Raw genomic sequence first — 15,266 nt, 5'->3', positions numbered from 1 at the left:
GGAGGGGTTAATTCCTAAATCTCCATCAGCTGGGAACCTAGCGTTCAGAATGCCTAAGTTTATGAGGAAATACCTGAATCAAACCACTACATTCTGACCCTGGCCCCCGTAAACTGATAACCATCATGATATAAAATACAATGCATTTAGTCCAACTTTAAAGGTCCCCACAGTTTTTGTCAATTCGAATGATGTTCAAACATCTCATAGTCCAAGATCTTTTTTTTTTTTTTTTAAAGGTAGGGTCTCACTCTAGCCCAGGCTGACCTGGAATTCACTATGTAGTCTCAGGGTGGCCTTGAACTCACGGTGATCCTTCTACCTCTGTCTCCGGAGTGCTGGGATTAAAGGCGTGCGTCACCACACCCGGCTTCCAAGATCTTTTAACTGAGCCATAATACCAAAAATATTGGGCTGGAGAAATGGCGTAGTGGTTAAGTGCTTGCCTATGAAGCCTAAGGACCCTGGTTCAAGGCTCGATTCCTCAGGACCCATGTTAGCCAGATGAACAAGGGGGCACACGCATCTAGAGTTTGTTTGCAGTGGCTGGAGGCCTTGGTGCGCCCATTCTCTCGCTCTCTATCTGCCTCTCTCTCTCTCTGTCACTCTCAAATAAATAAATTGAAAGAAAAAATACCAAAAATATAAAAAAAAAAAACCCACCATGATACAGAATAAATATTCACACTGCAAAAGATGGCATTGGACATAGCAAAAAAAAAAAAAAAAATCAACCAATACAATATTTAAACAGGGCAAACATCAAACTCTGTAGCTCTAAGTCCAACACCTCTAGTCAATGACAAGTCTCCAAGTGTGATAATTCTAACCAGCAACAAGTGTCTGGAGTTCCAATTCCACCCCTCCAGCTAGGCTACTCACAGTCCTGGAAAACTTCATCTGGGGCCTGCAGCTCTCAGCTCTCCTTAACAGCTATCTCATGGTCCCAATATCTCCACTTGGTCTCCACTGCAACCCACAGTCCATTCTCACAGCTTAATCGGGTCTCCATGCAAGCATCCAGCAAACCTGCTTCACACTGCCCATAGCTATTTCCAAAACACAAGACTGTGTTGCAAATTCAATGACCCTCTCTTTGCTGCATTGCTTATGCTCCATAATACCAGGTAGGGTGCCAATTTACTAATCTAGGAGAGAATAAAGCAGACTTTGAAGAACAGGACACTCCTTGAGCATTCAGATCCCTTCAAAAGAGTCTACATTCTTCATGTTGCCCCAGTGTGGGTCATATGGCCCAATGTCAAAGGTTGTAATCTCATATAATTGAAGCTGAAGGGGTAGAAATTTCAGCCCCAAAATTTTACTTCTGTGCCATATCCCTCTGCTCACACCAGTCTGTTTCTATATTCTACAATCTTGCACAACTTCTCAGGACATGGACATAACAGCAAGCCTCTCACACTAACTGCATCTATCTAGCCCAGTCCAAGCAAAGCACTTTCTCACCCTCTTAAACCAAACCTCACAGTCCTTAGTTTTACTGCATTCAGGTCTTTCAACTCTGACCAGAATAGTCCATCAAGTTGTACTTACAGCACTGGAAGGCGTCTCTTAGGCCAAGATTTCAAATCCTTCCACATTCTTCTTGAAAATCAGCTCCCAAAGGCCAAAACCACACAGCCTTGTATCTATTAGCAATCCTACTCCTCTGGCACCAACTTTACTGTTGCAGTCAGGTTCATACTGCTGGCAGAAATGACCCAATCAAGAGCAGCTCATGGGGAAAAAGTAAATTTACCAAATCTCCATCAGCTGAGAATTCAGCATTCATAATGCCTAAGTTCATGGGTGACACCTGAATCAAACCACTACATTCTGCCCCTGTTCCCCATAAACTGATAATAATACATGATGTAAAATACAAAGCATTCAGTCCAACTTTATAAATACCCACACATTGGTACTGGAGAATCGAACCTGGGTCCTTAGGACAAGTATTGGGATTGGACAGACCTGAGTTTATATCCTGATTTTGTGACTCAGAAGTCTCTGTGCCTCAACTTCTTTTTTAAAAAATTAATTAATTAATTTTATGGAGAGGGAGAAAGACAGACAGCATGAGTATGGCATGCCAGGGCCTCTTGCCCTTGCAAAGGAACTTCCAGCACGTGTGCCAATTTGTCCATCTGGCTCTACGTGGGTATTGGGGAATTTATCCCAGGCCAGCAGGCTTTGCAAGCAATTTTTTTAACCACTGAGCCATCTTCCCAGCACAACGTCATCTTTAAAATATTAAGCTATGCAAGATTCTTAGTATATAGTATGTTCAAGAAATAGCTTTATTAGCTGTCTTGCTCAGCACTCTTAGCCACTGCCCTTACATTCCAATGTCCTGTCTTCTAGTGTCTACTCTTCTATTTAAAAAGCCAGGTGGCCAGGCGTGGTGGCGCACGCCTTTAATCCCAGCACTGGGGAGGCAGAGGTAGGAGGATCGCCGAGAGTTCGAGGCCGCCCTGAGACTACAGAGTGAATTCCAGGTCAGCCTGAGCCAGAGTGAGACCCTACCTCCAAAAACAAAACAAAACAACGCAAAAAAAATAACAAGCCAGGTGCTCTACTTTGGGAGCTGTCTGTCGCACTTAGTCCACACAAGGCCATTGGTCTAGCAGAACCATCTCTTCCGACCTACATCACCAGTCTGCCCCTCCCTCTGGGTCATCTGCAGCAGCACACAGACATCCTAACATGGTCAATACTTTGCCAGCTTCCCTGTCAGGCACCACTACATTTTGTTTTATTTACATATTTATTAATTTGCTCACCTTTGAAAGAGTTTCATGCTCTTTCTAGTTACTGTTTTTATACTTTGTTAAACCCTTGTCAAAGTAGTGTTTTACCATGCTGTCTCAATAAAAACACTTTGTGATGTGATAGGTAGAACACATGTTAATCACTCCAGTATCATTTCTCAGCCTCATCATACTTCTTGACCATCATCAGCATTTGACATAATTTGATCTCCTTAGCTTGCTTTTCATTTCCATGTTTTTAAGTATATATTTATTTTTATTTATGAGAGAGAGAGAAAGAATGGGTATCCTGGGGCCTCTAGCCACTGCAAACGAATTCAAATGCATGTGTCACCATGTGCGTTTGGTTTGTGTGGGTTCTGGGGAATTGAACCGGCATCCTTAGGCTTTATAGACAAGTGCCTTAACTGCTAAGCCATCTCTCCAGCTTTCCTTGTTTTTTTATTTTATTTTATATGTATGTGGTGTGTGTGTGTGTGTATGTGTGTGCATATAAGCACACATGTGTGCAGGTGCTTGTGCATGTAGAAGCCAGAGGCTGAATCAAGTGTCTTCCTCCACTTCTTTCTACCTTGTTTATTTAAAAAATATTTTTTGCAGGTGTTTGTATACCTTCGTATATGTGGTGTGGGATATAGGCAAGTTCCAAGGCCTCTTGCTACTTCAAATGACAATCAGAATCTTAGCCCCACTTTTTGCTTTTAGCTTATTTATGTGGGTGGCTTAGGAATTCTACCTAGGCCAACAGGCTGTGAAAGCATGCACCTTTAAACACTGAGAAAGCTTTCCAGGCCTTCCATTTGATTTTCTGAGACAGGATCTCTTTCTGAACCTGGAGCTCATCTATTTGGCTAGACTAGCTAGCCAGAGACCCCCTGGGATCCTCCTGTCTCTACCCCCTCCCACCCTCGGGGCATGAAATTTCAGGCACTACCATGCCTGACTTTCACTGGGGTGCTGAGGAACAAGGTCTTTATGGTTGTAAGGCAAGGACTTAACTAACTGAGCCATTTCCCTAGCTCCTTAACGTGTGTGTGTGTGTGTGTGTGTGTGTGTGTGTGTGTGTGTGTGTGTGAGTGATTGAGACAAGGTGCCACTATGTAACCAGGCTGGCCTCAAACTCTCCTCACTTGCCTCAGCTTCCCAAATTCTGGGATCTGCAGACATACGACACCACACCTGACTGCTTGTTGTTGGTTTTACTTGAGCTTCTCTTACTCCTTTGATCATAACTTCCTCTCTGGCTCCTGCTTGGATTCTCCCTCTTCTGCCAGACATCTGTAGGTAGCACCACTGTAGGATGCTCAGTTTTCCATTCTTTTTGCACTTAGAATTACTCACTGGGTGATCTCATCCATTCTTTTTGCTTAAAAGTCCATTTTATATATTGAAGACTATCACATTTATTTTTCTAAGACTTTTTTCTATTTATTTATTTATGAGAGAGAGAGAGAGAGAGACAGAGAATGATCAGGCCAGAGCCTCTTGCCACTGCAAACAAACTCCAGATGCATGCACTACCTTGTGCATCTGGCTTATGTGGGTTCTGGGGAATCAAACCTGAGTCCTTAGGCTTTACAGGCAAATGCCTTAACTGCTAAGCCATCTGTCCAGCCCCAAGACTATTATGTTTCTATTTCTAGCCCAAACTTCTTCCTAACTCCAGATTCCAATACCTTGACTTGGTGTCACCTTTGGAGGATGTCACAATTTAGTCCTACGTTCACAATTTATTGACCTATCCTAAAACCTTCTCTATCCCAGCATTCTTCCTGTTTGTTTATGATAATCTCATCCGTTTAGTGTTCAGTCCAAATCCTTGAAGTCATCTTTGACTCTTTCTCACAAATCATATGCTCACTGTCTGGAGGTCTCTCAGCTCAGCCTTCTGAAGCTGTCCAGACTTGAGCTAAGCACTTTTGGTCACTGCTACTATCCTTTCCTGCTTATATTATAGAGAGAATTTAATTAATATCTCTTTTGACCTATTGTTATCCCAAAGCCTCAGAACAATTTTTATTAAGCTTTGCTTTCTTTCTTTCTTTTTTTTTTGGGGGGGGGGAGTGTATTCATATGCCTCATGTGCTAAACATCCTACAGTGAGTCCTGCTTCATTCAAGCAGGTCTGGACGGTGGATTGCAGTGCCCTCCTTTACCTGGCCTTCCCATTCTCTCTGGCCTCTGTTTCTGTGGCTACATAGTTTATTCTTGTTCTTTAAATAAACACAATCCCATGTGCTTGGGAGATGGTTAACTGGTTAAAGGTGCTTTCTGGTAAAGCCCAACAGCCCAGGACTGATTCCGTAGGACCCACATAAAGCCACAAAGAGGCACATGTGTCTGGAGTTGTTTGCAGTGGCAGGAGACCCTGGTGTTCTCATACTCTCCCTCTCTCTCTCTCAGTCTCTCTCCATCTCTCTCTGTCTCTCAAATAAAAATATTCAAGAAATAAAAAAAGGCAATCCCTTTAATAGGTCTTAGGACTATGACACCAGCTTTTCTTTCTGCGATATTTTCCCACTGATATCTGTGTGAATCATCTTAGCTCCATCTAATTTACTGCATTAAGAGCATATTGATAGGGCTGAAGAGATAGCTTAGCAGTTATGGCACTTGCGTGCAAAGCCAAAGGACCCGGGTTTGATTCCCCAGGACCCATGTAAGCCAGATGCACAAGGCAGCACATACATCTGAAGTTCGTTTGCAGTGACTGGAGGCCCAGGCGCACCCATTCTCTCTCTTTCTGTCTTTTTGCCTCTCTCTCTTTTCTCAAATAAATAAATAGAAATAAAATATTTTTTAAAAAAAGAATATACTGACTGTTCATAGTGCCGTCTCTGAAAGGAAAGCAGTTAATGCTCTCTGAGAGCCTTTACTTAGACTCATGAACGCCTGTGAATTTGATCCTCCCTATCACTCTCCCTGCAACAAGAACCAAAGAAACGTGTACAGTGTCTATACCCTTCATCCAAGAGAAAGCAGTGGCAGCTAGTAGGTAGCACATAGCTCATGGGACGATAATTAAGGGGTACTTAATTGCTGGTACAGGTCTTGGTGAGGGCTCTCTGTCGCCTGTCCTGAGTCTTCCATTAAAGTTCAGTACAGTGGAGACAGTGTGGGTTCCACTGCAGACCACCACTATAAAGCAAATTATCACAATAAAGTGAGTCATGAACTTTTTTGTTTCCTAGTGCAAAGCAAAGTTAATGTTCACACTATACTGTGTGTAATAGCATTATGTCCAAGTCAGCAGTGTACACTTTTCTTTTTTCAAGGCAGTGTCTCACTCCAGTCTAGGATGACCTACAATTCTCTCTGTTGTCTCAGGGTGGCCTCGAACTCACAGCGATCCTCCTACCTCTGCCTCCCGAGTGCTGGGATTAAAGGTGTGCGCCACCATGCTTGGCTCAGGGTACACTTCTTAGGCAAAAATACTTTACTGATAAAAGAAACTGCTAGGATCATCAGAGCTGTTAGAAGAATGGCACTGAGACTTGATCAGTGCATGGCTGGCTCAACCCTTGGTTGGTAAAGAGTGAGTGGCTGTCAAGTGCAGTAAAGCAGAGCATAGCTGAGGCAGGAAGGCTGTCCTGTACATGGTGCTGGGGGAGCTTGTGGTGTCTCATGACTATCAACATGAACCTAAAATCTTTGCTGATCATAGCTCAGAGTAAACACTGTAATCTCAACCCCATGTACCTGGCTCTGATTAATCTTCCCATAGACCCTACCAACATTTGACATAGTCCATGACCTAGATTCACACCTGTTTGTTGTTCAATTCCCAAGGAAAGTGAGCTTTGTGAAGGCAGAGGAGTGTGTCTTTTTGTTCATGATAAAGCCTTGGTATCTGGGGCAATGTGTGTAACATACTATACAACCAACAGATATTCAATAGATGCTTGTTGAGTGGACAAGTGAACAAATACTTCTCCTTCCTTTCTTCCTTCTTACCTCCTTTTCTTCCTTCATTCTTTCTATATCTTCTCTGTCTCCCTCTTTTTTCCTTCTTAGGGTCATTCAATACCAGGCTTAACACATGGGGAAGACAAGAAACAGAATTTTTATTATTAGTAAGTTTGGCCTGTTATCAAGGTCTCTAGGGAGGCTTCCCAAATCTTATCAGGATAGAGGGCCTTGAAGAAATATATCTCGGGGGTAGTTACATCTTAGCAAATACAGTATAAAAGCATGCTATAATTTAATAAATACATGTGGAGGAAGACTATGTTATTAAGGGAAAGTAAGGTTTGTTCCCCAAGGGAATTCTTAAACACATTATTTACATAGTTTGGTCTTCATTTTGGTCAAAAGGAGATGATATAATGAAGCCTGTGGCTCCACAATGCTCACAGTAGCCTTAAATTAGTTTAAGCAAGAGTACTGCTAGAACAGACCACAATGATAAAGGAGTAAGAGGGCTTGAATTTTGTTTGTAAGTCCTTATATCTGCAGAGGTAGCACTGCAATGTTAGAAGTTTTAGCAAATGAAAACACATCATTTGGTCCAGTTTTATATGTAGCTAGTATGTAGATATCTCTTGAAAGAATTCAGTTCTTTTAGCATATGGGGAGCCACACAAATAAGAAAGATTTCAGTCATGTGCACCTGGGCTTTTGTGTGATTTTAAAATGCCACAGATAAATGTTAGCTCATAAGGGAAATCACATATTTTAAAATATATTCACATTTCTATGTCCCCCCCCCCCACTCTGGAATGGCCATATTTCCTCCTTCATTTGCTAGCTCGTGTTTTCCAAACTCCAGCCAGAGTCATATTTGCTTTCTGGCTTTTCTTGGCATTACATTCTTGCCATTGTTTTTTCTCCCTTAAGATTAGTTGATTAATTGCTTTCTGCTCTGGGTTTCACAAAGCATATCACAGGCTGTGGGATTAATGTATTTACCTGCCTCTGAGTTTCAAGGACATCATCATCATCTTTGCTTCCCTAGTGACTCTTGCAATGCCTGTCTCAAGATGTGTGATCAATAAATAGTCATTGGATTAGATTATTAGGATATAGACTTCTTGGCCACAGATTTATCCAGCAAATTCTTAAGAGATTAGTATGGACAAGGTAATACTGTCTGTAATGTGTTCTATGGGTGCTTGAAAAAAAATAAATCTGATGCTCAAGTTCTTAAAACTCTACAATGTAGTATAAGAAAGAAAAATAAGATATGCATTAAATAACTATAATGCATTGTGTTATTTTCTCACAGGTGTATGCGTGTACACACACGCAGGGACAACGTTTTGCTAGGGCTCAGAATTATCTTCCTATTACATATGGAAATACTTTTTCCTTAGTTAGTGGCTAGAACACTGATTCCGCACAACAATTCTTTTGCTGTCTGAGAAATAGGTTAAATTCTGCCTTAGATCTAGAAATGCAGTTCTCGACCTCACTGTAGCCTGGTGCGCTGCTTTAAAGGATCGGATGAAAGCACCGCTCAGGGTCGGGCTGCTGCTTGCCAGGCAGTCCTCACTTAAAGTAGAAAGTGGTTTCCTTTGGAGCCTTAAGGTATGAATTTTGTGCATTCCCTAGTTTTTTTTTTTTTTTTAAAGAAATCACATGAAGTGATAATTCCTTCACATGTTGCTACAAGTTCACCTCTAATTGCCATTAAGATATTGGCTACAGGAAGTTTTCAAGCAACACTAGCAGTTAAGTCATTGAAAGAATAATTAGAACAAGATTTTAACAAGGATTGTTTAGTTTTTTTAAAAAATTTGGAGAGAACAGTTTGAATGATTAGCATGGAATTGTATTTAAGCCAGTAAGTTTATATTTATTTATTTATTCATTCATCTGTTTGCTTATTAATTTATGAGCAGAGACAGAGAGAGAGAGAAGTAGAGGGAGGGAGGGAGAGAATGTATCATTAGGGCCTCTTGCTGCCATAGACAATGTACAGAGTATACACCATTTTGTGGCTCTGGCTTTATATGCATTCTGGGAAATTGAACCTGGGCCAGCAGGTTTTGCAAACAAGTGCTTTAACCACTGAGCAATCTCATCAGCCTGCCAGTTGCTTTAAAAACGTACTGATAGTTTTATCTATTCCATATGTGGCATAAGATATTCATAGTGTGCATGACTATAGGTTTTGACTCATGAACACCAAGAACTGTTTCTATTTTTGTTTAGACTTGGATTATCACTTGCATTTATCTTCAACTGCTCCTGCTTAATCCTCTTGTCAAAAGTAAAGAGATCTGCGGGAACCCTGTGACTGATAATGTAAAGGACATCACAAAATTGGTAAGTAAGGAATGCTTCTCAGCGGCCATGACTATTCCCGGTGTTTGGTGATCACAGACGTAAGTGTATCTTGCTCCAAGTTTGTCGTTTTCCAAGACAAGGAGTTACTGAATTATTCTCACGTGATTCTAGAGAGCAGATGGAGGCATAAGACCATGGAGGACAGGTTGGTAAAGCTACCTCCCCGTGCACCGCTGTGGTGACTTTGTTTCCTTGCTGGTCTGGTCCCCTCAGTCACCGTCAGTGATAGAGCCTGGAGAGGCTGCTGCATACGAATGTGCAAGTCGCAGCTTGTCCCATCACCTCCTGAGCAGGCGGGGCGCTGTACGTGCGTCGCAGCTTGTCCCATCACCTCCTGAGCAGGCGGGGCGCTGTACGTGCGTCGCAGCTTGTCCCATCACCTCCTGAGCAGGCGGGGCGCTGTACGTGCGTCGCAGCTTGTCCCATCACCTCCTGAGCAGGCGGGGCGCTGTACTTGCGTCGCAGCTTGTCCCATCACCTCCTGAGCAGGCGGGGCGCTGTACGTGCGTCGCAGCTTGTCCCATCACCTCCTGAGCAGGCGGGGCGCTGTACTTGCGTCGCAGCTTGTCCCATCACCTCCTGAGCAGGCGGGGCGCTGTACGTGCGTCGCAGCTTGTCCCATCACCTCCTGAGCAGGCGGGGCGCTGTACTTGCGTCGCAGCTTGTCCCATCACCTCCTGAGCAGGCGGGGCGCTGTACGTGCGTCGCTGCCCCCTGCCTTCCAGTCTTCTCCGAAGTGTCGCCGCAGCAGCCCAGAGACAGCGCAGGCGTGGGGTTTGCCCCGGAGAGCGTAGCGGGAGTTGTGATTTTGTTCTTCCCCAGACCACGAAGCGGACTCACCTGTGTTTGTCATGTTGGAAAGTCCCACAGTGAAAGCCACTTTGCACCCACATTGCTACATCACTGCCAACTTCCTGGCTTCCTTCTCAGTCTTTTCTTTAAAACTCACATCAGGCAGAGCATAATATACCTGAAACACACTCTCCCCAACTCTCCAGGCTTAGAGATCATTTTAATACTCAGTTGAACTATTAATTCAAAATCAAACATGTTTGAGCTAGCCATGGTAACACACAGCTGTTATCCTGGGATTCAAGAGGCTGAGGTAGGAGAATCAAAAGTTTGAGGACACTCTAGATATGGTGACAATGTCTTAAAAAAAAAAAAAGAAAAATCCAAATGAACAAAGTTTGAGGCATAGTTTTGTAAATTCCTTAGTTAGGTGGCACTCAATGATTTGAAAATACACTAGAGAATCCTAGAAGTGTTAAAAAATGGTGAGAAAACTTTTTATTGAGGTGAGAAACTATGGACTGGAGGAAGAGCGTTTCTGGGCATATGTTTTGTTTAGGGCTCATAGCAGACCTTGAAAACAGAAACTGAAGTTTGAAGTTGAGGTCTGGCTAGCTTAGCTTCACTGAAGAAATAAACATGTGCAACACAAACATGCACATATGATTGGTGCATGTTTCTTACAACATCAAGATACTTTAGATTTAGAAGAATTCTTTGCCTAGTGTTCACAAAACCCTGGGTTTGATCCCCAGCACTGAAAGACAAACAAATAAAAAGGAAAGGATTTTTGCTGCACTTGAAGGTCTAGTGGGCAAAGGAAACAATATAACCTTTGCCTACTGTCTATTTTGCTCATTGTTGAATACAGAGGTATGGGGGGGAAAGTGAGAAGTAGCTTTTTAAAACATAGATTATGGTCCTATTTTTTTTTTCAAATTTCTTACTAGGTTTTGACCTATGAAACAGCATTAAGAAGACTGCATGTGTTTACATTTTGTGTGGAAGATGTTCATTCATTCAGTTTTGTTATCCTTTCTTAAATTTTCTCTTTACTTTTATTTCAGTATCATTATTATAATTAATTAGTATTTAGTGTGTGTGTGTGTGTGCTAGGGATTGAACTGTGCCTGCTAATGACTTTACCATGCAGCTACCTCACTAGTCCCAAATCCAAGTATCTAGGCATTTTTGTTGTTGTTGTTTTTGGTATGTTTGTTTTGTTTTGTTTGAGATAGGGAGATGTTATATAGCTGGTCCTCTTGCCTCATTTTTCCAGTGCTGGAATTGTAGGTGTGTGACACCACACTAAGTTCATCGAATGTTTGTCGGCGGACTGGAGAAAGGATAGGCTCCGCTCTGATGAGCATCACAGTCACTTGTGATACCCAGTGCTCATGTTTATAGGCTTAGTGCTTAGTACTATGGAAAGAAAACCAGTAGAGACTAAGATCTTGATCCTACTTAAATATCAACTTTTATTACAAGCTTTGTCTATATTTGTTGTTTTTAACCACCTGCTTATTACAGCTTGTTACTGACTAGTTGATAGATTAAGAGATGGCAGAAAGCATTAATGAGATAAGAAAGAAGAAATGACCAGAAAGGGTTAGTATTGACAGTAAAATATAATGGCTCACTCTAAGGGCAAATGTCAAATCACTAAACTTGAAAATAAAAACATACCCAAAAGGCTTTCCTCCTTCCAGCACTTGACTCAGGGGAAAAATAATTTTAAGAGTTTCTCTAGTGAAATTGTATGTTTTCTTTGGACAATATTCTTTGTCAAGACACATGAAAATAAGTCAAGTTAATAAAAAGTAGGACTCGGGAGATCCTTTGTCATTGAATAAAGACCTACACAATTCACAACTTGTATTTTATAAAGGAGAAAATAGAAAAGTACAAAAACAACCCCTGAGATTAGACTTGTTGAATCTTCAGGCTCTGTCATTAAGTAAGAGAGTTTGTGTCAGTAAATAAAGTAGAAAGCTACTGAGGAAGACATCCCATGTCCATTTCCAGTCCTCCACACATATGCACACATATACACATGCATGCATGCCTGCACACATCAGTGTCTCCCAGGGAGCTGATTGGAGGCATAGATGGGAGGACATCACTGAGACCCTGAGTTTCAGCTCCTGGAGGTGAGCTGTCGGAACCTTAGTGCTTCTGACTGGCATAGCAGTAGCCAATCACTAACACACATGTCTGCTTCTTCCATAATGCTTACAGTGGTTTTGTCTTTTTTTTTTTTTTGTAGTTGAAAAAATGCTAAATATTCTCTATGCTAACTCATTAACCTTGCTAATTCAAGCACCAGGAGTGACTGCTGAGGTGTTTTGAAAATAGATAATTGCAGAATTTCTTTAAAAAGTGGTAGACCAAACATCTTGATAGAAATTGGGCCATATATTATGTTATTTGACTATGAGCTGGCTGACCATGGACAGATGATGAAATCTTTATAGGATATAGTTTTCTGATTTTCAAAATAAGGAATGTAGATGATCAAGAGTTCTTGGGTCTAGGGAGATGGCTCAGTGGGCAAAGACACTTGCTTACAAAGCCTGCTGGTCCTGGGTTTAATTCCTTAGTCACCCATGTAAAGTCAGATGGGCATTTATTTGCAGGAGCAAGAGACCTTGGTGTGCACAGGCACACACACACACATGTGTATGTGTGCACACACACAGCTAAAAATTTTAAAACATTTTTATTTATTTATTTATTTGAGAGAGAGGGAGAGAGAGAGAGAGAGAGAGAGAGAGAGAGAGAGAGAGAATGAGTGGGTGTGCCAGGGCCTCCAGCCACTGCAAACAAACTCCAGACGCATGCACCCCCTTGTGCATCTGTCTAATGTGGGTCCTGGGGAATCGAGCCTGGGTCCTTTGGCTTTTCAGGCAAATGCCTTCACTGTTAAGCCATCCCTTCAGCCCAATTTTTTTTTTTTTAAGTATTCTTACCACTTCACAGAGTAGTGTGGGCATAGAACTCAGAATTGTACTTGTCTCTCTCCTTCATGTCCATTCATGAGATGAGTGTGTAAGTTTCAGTCCTTCTGAGAGACATCTGGGACCCAAAGAGAAGATCTATGAAATTAAAGAACATTGGCAGCCTTTTTCAGCTTGACATTACTTTATTTCAGAATGATATTATTTCAAGTTGTACCTATTAGAATAAATCGGTCATGCCTGGGCTGAAGGATACTGCATGGACTCACATGAATCTGCTTTGCAGACATAACCTTGGCACGTTTCATTCTTGAGGAAGAACGTGAGCAGGCAGCATGGTTTTACTCTGTGCTCAGAGCAGTCTCTGTAACGGAGATCATTCCTTTGCCTTCTCTACCGTTTCTGTCCTTACAGGAGGTGGTAACTTGCACTGCACCCACAAATATAAAGTGTGTGTCTTCAGGGCGATTCTCATGTCCCAGAAGCACATGATTTATGGCTTTTCTTTCTTTTCAATTTCTTCTTGGACATTTTGTACTGTGGTCCCCATGGCTTTTATTTGAAATCTTTTGGTATGTTTACTTAACATAATAGTTCATCTATTTACAGAACATTTTGCTTTGTTTCTGAAAAATGTTGCAAGACTTGTTTTAAATGGCAAACTCAGACGTACCTAAGGAAAGTCTCAAGTATCTGGGAAATTGGTGAACTGGACTTTCAAAACAACTTAGACCTAGGGATGGTTAGGATGCAGCTTTTAATATTGGTCAGCATATGGAATCCAGATACTGAACTGGTTCACACGAGTTTTCCCCACGTGTTCTTTATGTGTAATTTATGATGATCTTTCTCCTTCATTGCCAGGCTAAATCTGCAAACCAGTAACATAGGCTGGAAGAAGGAGCTCTTGGCTCACGGTTGTCCCTGTGGTACATACTTATTTTTAGTTGGTTTTGTATTAATACTTGACCCTAGAGAGTAATATCCCAAAATGTGATGAACATATCCTCAGATAACAAATTTTTGATCTTTCAATGGGCAGCTGTGATTAAGTTTGGTTTGTATTCTTTCTCAAATAGTATGTTTTTCAAATTGAATTACCTTTGCATCAGGAGTTTCTGAATATCCCCAAGTCTGGAAGAATAAGAAGCTTTCTTTATAATGACTTATGCATAACCACTCTTTAAAAGAAGTCTTGGGCTGGAGAGATGGCTTAGTGGTTAAGCTCTTGCCTATGAAGCCTAAGGACCCCACTTTGAGGCTCAATGCCCCAAGACCCACATTATCCAGATGCACAAAGGGGCACATGAGTCTTGGGTTCATTTGCAGTGGCTAGAAGCCCTGGTGTGCCCTTTCTCTTCTCTTCTCTTCTCTTCTCTTCTCTTCTCTTCTCTTCTCTTCTCTTCTCTTCTTTCTTTCTCTCCCTCCCTCCCTCTCTCTCTCTCTCTCTCTCTGCCACACTCAAAATAAATAAATAAATAAGAATGAACAAAAAAAAAATTAAAAAGTCTTACACAATGTGTTGCCTTTAACTGGCAATAGTTTGTTATACAAATAGTTATGTTAAGGTTTTTAAAGTTTATTTCTAATTATTTGCAATATTGAGCATTTTAATGTCTGTTTTTGTAGCAGGTAGAAATTTATTTAAATTATTAAATTATTAAAATTAGGGCATTTGGTGTTTTAAGAAAGGACATTTGATATGTAAATAAAAGGGAGAACTTTGTTAATAGTGAAACTCACAAAAGTGTAGGCGGCATGTTATATGACTAAGCATAATCACAAGAAAACAATTATTCTTTATTTATAGAAGAAATCACTTAGGTAGGATGTTGCCAGTTCCCTGACTTTCTAAAGCAATTGCAATGGTATGAGTATCCAGGCACCATGCACGGCTTATTGAACTCTTGAGTTTTCATAGCCCTGTGAGGAAATTATTTTTGCCCCTAGATTATTGAGTGGGAAGTTGGGACCTAGTGATGAGCAGCCTGACTTGTCATTATCTGGGGAACAGAGGGCCAAGTGCTTGTTTGAGCCTGTCACTTGCTGTCTTTGGAGCACAAGATCCCAGTTCACAATTTGTAAAGTCTTCATAGTAGCTAGATGTTTCAATTGAAGTTTGTGAATGATATGGTAATATATTGAACTTTATTTCCCAAGTAGTAGTTTCTTTATCTTCATGTGATTAGTCAGAAGCTCAGTTATAGCTATTTGATTGGAATTATTATAAAATGTATAGTTGTGTTTAGTATGTTTCTATTGTTAATAATATAATATCACAGCCTAGACACTTTATAAGACTCAACTGGCTTATAATTCCAAGGTCAAAAGATTACATTTAATGATGCCTTCTGTGGCATAATACTGAGGCAACTCTGTGTATCACACAGCAGGAGGGAGCAGGAGGGAATGGGCAAACTAGCTTATATAACAGACATATTCTCAAGAGAGCCCATTA

General features: G+C 41.3%; 1 protein-coding gene across 2 annotated transcripts in view; it reads left to right on the top strand.

The window, feature by feature from the left end:
- Kitlg (KIT ligand) overlaps window positions 1-15,266 on the top strand; it is a 93,631-nt gene that overhangs the window by 34,373 nt on the left and 43,992 nt on the right. For both annotated transcript variants that reach the window (XM_045152889.1, XM_004650161.2), the window contains exon 2: window positions 8,925-9,038. In XM_045152889.1, coding sequence (XP_045008824.1) covers window positions 8,925-9,038 — 114 coding nt within the window. The remainder of the gene's footprint in view (window positions 1-8,924; window positions 9,039-15,266) is intronic.

This window comes from Jaculus jaculus, chromosome 6, assembly GCF_020740685.1.
Source record: "Jaculus jaculus isolate mJacJac1 chromosome 6, mJacJac1.mat.Y.cur, whole genome shotgun sequence".
In the NCBI taxonomy this organism is placed as follows: domain Eukaryota; kingdom Metazoa; phylum Chordata; class Mammalia; order Rodentia; family Dipodidae; genus Jaculus; species Jaculus jaculus.
Note: the sequence above shows the minus strand (reverse complement) of the source record. Positions and strands in the feature narration are given on the sequence as shown.